The sequence below is a fragment of the Cyprinodon variegatus genome, unplaced genomic scaffold, assembly GCF_000732505.1.
Source record: "Cyprinodon variegatus isolate N-32 unplaced genomic scaffold, C_variegatus-1.0 Scaffold100, whole genome shotgun sequence".
NCBI lineage: Eukaryota > Metazoa > Chordata > Actinopteri > Cyprinodontiformes > Cyprinodontidae > Cyprinodon > Cyprinodon variegatus.
In genome coordinates, this window is record NW_015150553.1 from 1,456,108 (window position 1) to 1,467,402 (window position 11,295).

At 40.4% G+C, this 11,295-nt stretch overlaps 1 protein-coding gene across 2 annotated transcripts in view; it reads left to right on the forward strand.

Moving 5' to 3' along the window:
- Positions 1 to 11,295, forward strand: part of LOC107084442 (serine-rich coiled-coil domain-containing protein 1-like) — a 123,826-nt gene that overhangs the window by 4,486 nt on the left and 108,045 nt on the right. For both annotated transcript variants that reach the window (XM_015374281.1, XM_015374282.1), the window contains exon 2: positions 9,475 to 10,486. In XM_015374281.1, the coding sequence (XP_015229767.1) occupies positions 9,500 to 10,486 (987 nt within the window). In that variant the 5' untranslated portion in view covers positions 9,475 to 9,499. The remainder of the gene's footprint in view (positions 1 to 9,474; positions 10,487 to 11,295) is intronic.

Below are 11,295 nucleotides of genomic sequence, written 5' to 3' on the forward strand. Positions count from 1 at the left end.
ATATCTATCTATATAACATACATACACACACATATATCTATATCTATCTATATAACATACATACACACACACACACACCCAAGTATTTGTTTAGCCTCTTTGACTTGCCCATTTTGGGTTCTGTAGAGGCTGCAGGCTGAAACCTGCCTATCTTGAATATTATAAATACTGCAACCAACAACAGCTTTTTTTTATTTATTTATTTATTTTTTTTTTATTTAGAAGCCTTTGTTCAAAGGAAAAGTAATTCAAATGATCTGCAGATTAGTTTCTGTGTGGTTCAGTAAAACAGAAGAAGTTCTAATAGAACTCTTCCCTCTTCCAGTTAATGATAGAACTGTTCTATCATTAACTGGAAGAGGGAAGAGGAACTATAAAAAAAAGCATTGCTTCTCTAACTCAGGTAGTCTTGCCACCTTTTGTGCATCAGCCTAGCAGAGTAGAAGTTTGCAAATCAGCCCGTTTAAGGTTTCATTTAACTCTGATTTAAATGAAGTCTGGTCAGACCTCATATTGAGCAGTTCACATATTACTGTTTATTACATTATTTGTTTTTTTTCACTGACCTAAAGCTCCTGTACTCTCTTGCTTCTCAAGTTTCTGTTGCTTTTTCTGAGTCCTGGACATGTCCAAATCAAGTGGTATTCATCCTCCATGCTGATTTTTTTATTTTATTTTTGGCAATATGCATGGGAGTGGCTTGAAGCGTGATAGTGAGCTCTGATAGTGAACAATTGCACCAATTCTGCTACCTGATTGGATTTTGCTGACCAGGAAAGAGCGGTGAGGTTACCTGAGGGCAGACAATGGTTCCCACTTAGTGATTTGGATACTTGGACTTGGTTTAGGCAAATGGCTGGAGAGGCTTTAAAGTAATTCTTACTGACACAAGATAACATTAGCTTTTTATTACTTAACTAACTAGCTAGATTATGTAAAGAGGTGAAAGTAAGCTGGTACCAAAAAACCATATTCTACCATATATTGTGACTCCAGCACATGCTGTTGCAGATCCTCCTCAACAGTCTACTACCTAATGTTACATGATTAAAAATTAAACCTAAAATAACAAGACTAATAACTAAAACTAACATCACTAGGCTCGTAGTGAAGTCTGTGGGGAAATATGTGCAGCACTCACCTGGGTCATAATTTTGGTTCACAAAATATGGTTTAACAGTTGTACAAGTCAGCAGTGGTACCTAGTACTGAGAAGAACTGCTGCCTGTTCTAATACGCTCTTTTTTTTTTTGTGCCACCAGATTCAACTCATAGTTGCCAATCTGAATGTGTAGTTAGATATTCTAATCTAATACCTAAACCTACACGCTCACTAACTGAGTGTGTCCCATTCAGGGGTTGCCTCCTCTGAAAGCCATGTTTGTTGACTAATTACGTCACTCGCAGCACTGCTCTGAAGGCATTCCCAATCCACAGATCCTCCTAAGACTTCTTCAAATGCTGCTGACCAATGCATCCTCGGTTGGTTTGAGGGATCCATCAGCATAGCCTTCTTGGCTTATCATTTCCCATGATTCAGTGCGGGTCAAAGCAGATTGATCAAGGTCGGGCAGCAATGGTAGTGTCAAAAATGGTGAATAAGAATATAAATAGTACACTTTCTAGTACCCAAAATACACTTTCAGGATGTTGAGAGTATATAGGTTTGATCAACTTGAATATCTCCTCAGTTTGTTTAGATTCCAGTTATTTTAAAAAGAGGTTTGGTGTTTCTCAGCAACAGCTCGCCTTAGGAGGGTGCCTGATTCCAGACTCACTGAGTTGAACTTACCTCCGGCTCTGGGTGGAAATTAAATGCCTAACTCATTCAGATGGTATCAAAACCCTGGCTTATTTTAGACTTCTATTTGTTATTCAGTTTATCTTTGCGCAAATTAAACTTAAACATCCAAATTAAAATTTTATTGAACTCTATTGGAGGTACACTTGGATATTACTGTAGCCACGGTACAACTGCTGCAGTTCCTCAAGGATTAAACAAACAAAAGTTGGAGCAAATCAGGTTGCAGCCAAAGATCCTTCATTTATCCTAAAAAGGGAAGGTTATGTTCATAAATCTGGTTGTATGTGTCAAATACTTTCTAAATAACAATTTTATAATTCCCATTGGCCTATATATCTTTCAGAAGAGCATCTTTTTTGCCTCAGGCTGTCATGTTTCCAAAGCAATTAAAGTTGCACTGAGGCAAGGGTGGGATGGCTCCTGAAGACTAGACCATCTAAACTTGCAGCTTTTCACTTCTGGCCTTCATTGTTGTTGAAGGCTTCAAAAGGACCTGACCTATGTAGACCGGGTCCTGTAAAGGATGCAGCCCCTGAACAGGCACACACCCACTGTGTAACACCCACTAAACTCTCACAAATTCAGCTCTGCCTGCTGTGCTCGCACTGGACTGAACCGCCCTTGCATGCCGCAAGCCATTGGAAATAATGGCTTTCAAGGAGCAGTTCTGTGCTCAGCTGTGGCTGCCCTTGCAACTTAATAAACTGAATGTAAACCAACCATGTCCTTATTTTTTTCTTCCAGTGCCTGGGAAGTAGCCTAATGTAAAACTTTCTTTGATTTCTTCCAAAGTAATACTCAGAATAAATATTTCATTATTTTATGGCAGAGTTCTGGATATAGATCCAGATGAAAAGGCACATTGAACTTCTTAGAATAGTTCTGTCTCACAATACCTCCATTTCTATTTAGTCAAATAAGATTTAAATGTTTCCTTGTATCTTATGACGAAAAGCCATTTATCTACTCTATTAACCCCACCCCCCTTGTTTTTTTTTTTTACATTTAAATAAAATATTTTCACATTTAGATCTGAACCTTCATGGCATTTTTTTTTTTTTTTTTAACATTTAAATATTTTCACATTTAGATCTGAACCTTCATGGCATCAGGTGGTCTTGGAGACTCTGTAATTTGCATTATCACTCTCTGAGGTGATTCCAAACCTTTAGGTGGTTTCACCAGAGCAAAACTGCTATAGAGTTTAGTTTTATTCATCTGGAATTAGAATATTTGCTATTTCTTTTTACATATCAAGTTTTGTAGGTGTTACCTGTCAACCTGGAGGTTGAGGTTACTTGAGGACCCAAATGCAGAGATGAGGGAGGCAGAGATGAGTTTTTGTAGGTTTAATGAAGAGATACTGAGGCAAACATCCAAAAACACAAAAATACTTAGAACCAAAAACCAGCAAACATCAGGGAAAATGCGCGTGGGGATCTACAGGGGAGAAAGCAACTAAATAATAAGGAACCAGCACTGAAGAACTGCACATGGAGAGTATATATGGGAGACAGAGCAAAGCCTTTGGATAATCAACTGATATAGAGCAGGTGTGGATGGAAGAGACTAGAAGGGAGCTAGGGGAAAGGAGACAGGCACAAGGAGGCAACAGAGAGTAACTTAAGACTGGCTTAAATATAACACAAAATTGAAAATAAACCAAAAATCAACAAAACAGAATAACTGAAAACTAAAAACTCAGAGTCCCAATAGAGGAGAATCATAACATTACCAGAGTTACAATTTAGCTAAACAATTTCTATCCATGGTAAGTTTAATAACCATAATGCCATAAAGTATTTTCTGTCTGCTACTGTAAAGAATGCGAAAAAGTGGTGACAGAGCAATTTTTTGATGAATATATATGCAATAGTTTTAATTGAACAAATTAATGACAGTTAATTTATAGTACTGCTGCAAGTATCAGTCAAGTATTTTTTTTTATAATACTGGCAAGAATCAAAAAGTATTTTTCATCCCTGATTATATATAAATACTTTATATTTTTGGGTAATTTTGCTTGATAAGTCTATCCAAGCGCATTAGATTGGCAATTTAAATTGAAAGGTACATTATCTTCCTGGGGGAGGATGCCCCCAGATCCCCCCAGAGGGTTTTAATCCCTCTAATCTTTTTCACCCCTGACCCCTTTTTCAAGTTTGATCCACAAGTGCAGATTAGTTTTACAGAAACAATATATTCCTCACAGTATTCATTGTTGCTGTGATTATGTGAGTAGGGTCTTTATGAAAAACACAATGAACCATCTATGCAGGGCAGCCCAAGTTTAAATTTGTTGATTATTTATTCCTCTTGTCACATTTACTACTTTATCAGATATCTGGATACACATTTTTGCTGCCTAAAAGATTGAATGAGATTTTGCTTTTCATAAAAAAAAAAACACTTCACACCATCAAATTTTAACATTAGAAAGATGCTGTTGTTTAAAAAAAAAAAAAAATGTTTAAGCCCTTGCAGTCCAATTAACCGGAGGTCACAGGTTACCTTCCAGAACCCATATAATGTGGCTTAAAATGGTGATGTTGTTCTCCCTTATTAATAGAGGACTCCAAGTCTGTCGTAATACCACGCTGAAATCGTTGTGAGGCTATGGCCGCCATCCCTCTAACTGTATCAGAGGAGATCTCAGCCTATGTGTGAACACTCTACATGTAGTTTCTCATGCTATTAAATCCGCTCCATGTGTTTTAATTGTTATCTAACAAATCAGCTCGCACATAAACTACCCAATTATAATTACCTCTGTTTGTTGCTGCTGATGGTGCGGTGAAAATAGAGGGACGCTGTGAGTGGCTCTTCTTTCATGAATTGTTTCTTTTTATTTTTTTTTGTAATGGGACACAAAGCATTAGTTTGTTGGTGGATGTTGTGTCATCTCTCTTCTCTACATAATTACGGAGCCATGTTTTCATTGTGTCGGCTGAACTTTTTCATAAAAATCCAATCACCATCACATCCAGAACTTGATCGAATTCACTGTCCAGGAAGTGAGATTTTAATTAGCCACTTCACTCAAGGGTGTTAATGTAATCTTATTACACAGAGACCAAAAACAAAACACTTCAGTAGCCCTGAAGGCTAGCAGGCAGCTTCAACAGTGTAAGACGGACTGCGCTGTAAGTAATCCTAATTTATGTAAGAAAACAAAAGGAAAGACACAACTACTCACTGAAATTAATTGAGCACATTGAGTTTTGACCTGCTTTATGGCATTAACTATGTTGAAGATGTGCTTACAGTGTAGCTACAGTAGATTTAATGAACAGTGTTTTTAGTTCCGCTTTCTGGGGCAAAGGTGAGAGATAATTGACTCTGCTACTTGTTTGCTCTGTTCTACTCTGTCGTTGATTGCTGTTCCTTATAATGCACTTGCAGAGCAGATCCGTCTCAGAATGAGCTCATTTTATGGTTATGCTGCAGCATGCCAACACGTAACAGGCTGTGGGAGCGGCTTTGGTTGCTGAACTGATTCTTTTCAGGTTAACCAGGTGTTCTGTTCAAAAATGGAAAGCTCTTATAGGCTCTTTCTCTGTTTGATTTACAAGCCAATTAGTACCACAGCAATACGCTTCAAGTCATACATTTGCATTCAGTCGTTGTGAACATGAGTGTTGTCATTTTTACATTTTTACATAACTTTTGCCTTAAGAGTACTGAGAGAAGAGGGCCTGCTGCAAAATGCTCAAACTTGTTATGAATAGCCTCTTATCAGTGATTGTATGAGTCAATATCAGGCTCTCAGAATGCTGAGCCAGACGTTTTCCATGGTGGTGGTAGCATCATGCTGTGGATTTGGGAAGTTGAAGGACTACCTAAAAGTAATTCAACCTCCCCCTTCGATCATAAACTTTAAGTTTTTAAAACCTGGACATAATTCCATCAGGACAGCAGCCCCAAACACCTGTCAGAACCTTGTTTGGGAATCAATAAAGCTGACTAACCACCCTGTTGGAATGGCTATGGCTTTTTACACAGCCACAAGCTGTTAAACCAACCAGTTACAAAGATCCTCTCTTACTGCAAAGAAAAGTATTAAAGGTATGGTGGAGGATTTTCATACATTTTTTAAAAGACCTGCCCTGTCCACTTAAAAAAAAAAAAGTAGTGCTTGCACAACCCTGTACCGGCTCCAGAGAGGGAACACCTTTTAAACGTGTGCAGCAGCCCATTTCTCCTCGTGCACGCTCTGTTTAAAAGTTGCTGTTTGCATCGCTCATACAAGCTTACTTTCCAATAGAAGATTTGCCATTTTTCTATTATATCAGACTCACCAGTAACTGAAAACGAGAGCAAGCACGTAGGACAGCCTTATTTAAACATATCAGCAGAATGATTGAGAATTAGGAGGACCACTTATTTTCATCCACCTGGAAAAAGAACGTCCTCCACTAAACCTTTAAGATATCAATTCGATTCAGTTTATTTGTATAGCTCCAATTCATAACACATCATCTCAAGGCACTGTACAATTTAACCATACAATCAAATTGATTGCATCGACTCGAAGGTTTATAATTTTGACTAGAAATATAAAAATATCTGAGTTAAATTAAACAAAATCCTATTTTACAAGATATATAATAATTGATATACTAAATTTTAGGGCTGAATGTTTTTTTTTTTGTTGTTGTTGTTTTTCAACGAGTATAACGACTAAAACTTTATTTTGATTTTGTTTTGCAGTAACAAGCATGTAGACCTTTTCACTCCAGGGTTTCAATTTTTTCATGACCTTGAAGGCGTGCTTGTTTAGAGTCCATTGTTGCAGGAGTTAACTGTTACGTTTGTGTGGAAAAGTTTTTACTTCTTCTTGCATGCATGGATCTGCTTTCTAGCTGCTATACCCTCTTCCCTTCTGTGTGGTGGCAGACACACTTTAAGCATATAACTGCAATCTAAAGGGCTGCCCTGTTGTCATTGTTTTCAAGTGTTTGACCCACATGCAGGTCACACACAGGAGACAGGATAATGATTTTACAGATATATATTTAGGTGAGAACGCAACAGGACCGGAGCCGGATCATGGGAGGCACTGGCGCCGTGGATGGTCGGGTTTGATGCACTAACTGCTGAAAGAATCAGAAAGTTAATATGGCACCAGGAGGTAGAAGATGGTCACAGTCTTACCTTGTGGGTAGAGCAGACTCTACCCAGGGGGGAGTGAGGAATGGCGAACTCAGCAGGTTCTCCAAGAGGTGAGGCTCCGGAGTTCGGTGGCTGAGGTAAAAGGGATCTGGCTGATGGAGGGTGAGTAGAGTCCGAACGGCGTGACGGTAAGGAGCAGCGGCTGGCTGACAGCATGAGGGTCCGGGATATCTGGTGGGGTCCTAGGCCCAGCTTGGTACCAACAAGGGAGCCTCGGAGTGGGGTCTTGAGCACGAAGGAATGTCTGGAGCAGGACCCAGAGACGACGAGAACCAGAAGGCTTGTCTTGGGACGTTTGACCTTGAGAGACTGCGTGGAACGGAAGCCAGAACGTCAGAGCACGAGAGAGAATTTGGATCGGAATCCAAGGCATGAGGCAACCCGAGAAAGACGGGGAAACAAGAATTACTCTGAGAACGTGAAATTGTCAGGAGACGGGGGGCAACTGCGGCCTACAGCTCAAGGTTAACACTCTGGTGTTGATCAGCCGGCCTCCCTCCACTTAAATCCTCCTGTAATCGCGCCGTTGAACGTGCCGCAGCTGTGCATCATGCCCCCCCGTCAAACTACAGCCATCTGCGGGAGAAAAGGAGAGTGGGAAAAAAGGCAGCAGGCAGAGACCTAACTGGTGCTGCCCGCTAAGTCCTGACACCTTTAATGTGACCAAAATGGAATGCCTCTGCGGCTTTAAAATTAAGTTTTGTTCAATTATAATTATGTGTATTGCACTTGTAATTAATTGCCTAGCCCTGCTGAATATCCGCCTACACACACTCTAATCTGACTAAATCTCTCTCAGCAAGTTTAGCCCTTAACAGCATGCTATTTTGTATCATCAATCCACCCACCGAAAGGGGGGAAAAAGACAAGAAAAGAAAACAGTTCAGACAATGATTTCAAAGCCCAACTCTCTTATTTTCTGTAAATTCTGTGTGGATCTGTACCATAAAAGAAAGTCAAACCCTTCTGCCTCACAGGTAAAACTGAACTCGAACATTCAGCACCTAGAGCAGAGGGTTAATGTTTCTACATGGATAGTTTTCATGAATTAATTTCATTGTTAATATAAAATCGCTGTTTAGATGTCTTGTGATTGACTGCTGTAAAGTTTCGGATCTGAAACATAAGATAACATTCTCTCAGAAATTGGAGTTTTAATGCTTTCGATTTTTGTTTCAATATTAAAAATTCTGACTTTTTTATTTCATGATGATTACTGCAGAGACAAAAGAGACATTTAAAAATAAAAGCACTCAGAGGGAGCAGACCTCTGTTAAGTGGCTCATCCCCCTTACGTATTGTGACTTTCACCTTAAGTTAACCTATATTTGCAAAATAATAAAAAAAAAAATCCTGGATCAAGGTGGTAATCCGGATCATCACCTAAGTCAAAATACGCACCTTCTCTGAAAATTTCAGCAAATTCCATCCATACCAGTTTTAGTTATGTGGAAAACACACAGACAGACAAACAATGCCAAGTAAAACGTAACAAGGACGTACAAACACCAGCCAGTATTTCAAAAAATCTGAGCCTTTTTTCCTTTTTTTGTTTACCTGGCATTAGTCTGGATTACAGTCTGCAAATATACTAAAATAGATGGCGTCATCCTTCCACCTTCCTCTGCTGCTTAAATCTGTCAGAGTCAGGGTGGGGCTGGTGTCTAACTCCGGCAGTCTATAGGCAAAAGGCGGGGTACACCCTGGACAGGGTGCAAATTAGTCGCAGGCAACACAGAGAGACACAACCATTCATGCACACACTCACACCTAAGCGCCATTTAGAGACTCCATTTAACCATCATTCTTGGACTGTGGGAGGAACGCGGAATACCCGGGGAGAACCCACACATGCAAAAGGAGAAAATGCAGACTCCATGCAGGAAGAACAGAGGACCGGATTCTTGCTGCAAGGCTGCAGCGCCGCAAACTGTGCCACCATGCAGCCCTAGATGGCAGGGCTGAACGCCACCAATAGGAAATGACATAATGTGGAACTATCAAAATAAAATCACAGATCAGTCAGGAGGTTTAATCTTGGCAGGATTTGGGTCTTCCAAAGAGACAGTGGCAAAATTACACTGATGAAATGTTTGCAAACCGGCTCAAGTATAAAGAGAGGATGTTCTAAACATGACATCATCAATCCCTGATAGGTAGCACATAGGCAGACTTGACAAGTGTGTGAGCAGGTTTCTCCAAATACCTGACTCAGTTACATCACCTCTGTTGCAAGGAATGGGTCACATAACTACTTCTTAAAGCTTGTGGAAGGAGACCAAAAGCTTAGCATTAAATCCTATAGTTTAAACATCCGTTTGACTAAAAATTAGGAAATAAATAAACTCACAAGTTTCTTAAATTTAAAAAAAACATCTTTCTGTAATTACTCTGGTATTTTCTGTCTTTTCTATAGAATGTGTGCTTTAGATCATATAGTCAATACTGATTCCTGCTTTTTGTTAACTTTTTTTTTTGTCATATGTGTGTTTCTGCAGAGCGCCTCCCTGTCTCAGCTTCCCGATGGGGGAATCAGGTTCACGCCGTTCCACACTGGTTTCACGCCTGCCAATCTTCCGCCGCAGTTCCAGCAAGCGGCAGGAGTCTCTCCCTTCCTCCCCCTCCTCGGGTGGAGTGGGTAATGGCGTTCACACCTCCTCGCCCTCCAGCACAAACTCCAGCTCGGGCAGTACTGGCAAACGCCGCAGCCTGTTTCGGGCGCCGTCTCTTGGTTTCTCGGCTAAAAGGAACAGCGACCCAAGGGTCCAGCCCATCAATCTGAACCTCACGCCTCCCCTGACGCAGACAACTGATGCAAACGGAAACGACCAGCAGACGGTTACTGCATCGACAGGATTCGGTGAGGGTGGCAGGCGTTCAAAGTCACGTCACTCATTTGGGTTTGGGAGCCACAAGCAAAAGAAAATCCCACGCTCGCAGACTGAGGACTTTGACAAGGCCTCGTCATCCTCTTCCTCGGCCAATCGAAATGTGTTCATCAACTGCATCAGCAGCTCTGGAACCAATGAAGGTGATGACTCTGGCTTCCTTGAAGACTTCAGTGGGGCCAGTAACAGCAGCAAACGCTCCTCGCGCCAGAAGAAGCAGCTACTGCCAAAATCTTTCTCAGCTCACTACCGCTTCTCTCGCACATCTGATCACCACAGACCTCCAGAAGTCAACCTAGAACCTCCAAGCTCCACTACCGTCACTCCGGAGCCCGGAGGGCTCACCCCTGGGTCATGGCCTGGAGAACTGACAGGAGGAGGTGGCGAGAGCTCACTTCAGTCTCCAATGATATCTGAAGATCGAACCACAGCCATCACTCCCTCAGAGTTCATTCCCATAACAGAGGATTCCGTGTCTGAAGGGGAAGTACTTCCAGCTCCCAGTCCTGGATCCGGTTTAAACTCAGGCTCTGCTTGTATTTCTGACCCAGCTGGTGATGCTGCTCCGCCCGACCCTCCTGCTGCACCCGAGAATATCAGCGTGGCAGTCTCAGCTTCTCAGGTAGTTTTACTCAAGTAGCAGAAAATCTCTGTTGGATTTCAATTTTATAATTCAGCAGGTTTTAAATTTAATAATTATACACACTGATTAACTTCAACTTTATGGCAATGATGTACAAAACTTTTACTTTTTATTTGCACAGAAAAAAATTTTTCATCAATAATTGGTTTTAGAGGCTTGCTTAATTCTGCATGACACAAAACAAAGACAATCGAGAGTTTTCCCTGTAGTCAACATTTTAATGTCTATGATTCATCCTAGAATTTTGAAATCTAACATTAAAATTGTATGAATCATCTTTTTAATAAAAGAGCTTAAATATAAAGGTGGATAGAGATGTTATATAGCTTTACAAAAAAAACCAGAATAACGTTTTGTTCATGGTTGTTATAGTAGATCTACAGGAAGGCCTTTATTGAGCAGCAGACTAAGCAAAAACAAAACTTAAAATGCAAAAATGACAATAATACACCGGCAGGACGCCGTAATCTTCCAGAAAAGCTTTGTTAGCTTCTGGACTGAGTTACTGCTTTACAAAATAATAAAAAAAGGAAAGTCCAATAACTATGCACCTTTAAGGTTCTCTGAAATGTAGTAAAATATGTATTCCCTGTCAGAACCTTCAATATACAGAAGCAATTTACAGTGTAGGAGGTTTTTAGTCTTATATTCAGTTTCCGGCCTTTTTTAGGTGTAAATACTGCAGGAATTGTCTCTGCTGATGTGGATATTCACTCTCTGCCTTTCATGCCCCCTGTAACTTAATATTTAGTCACATTTCAACCAAAGAGACAGACAAAACTAAATAT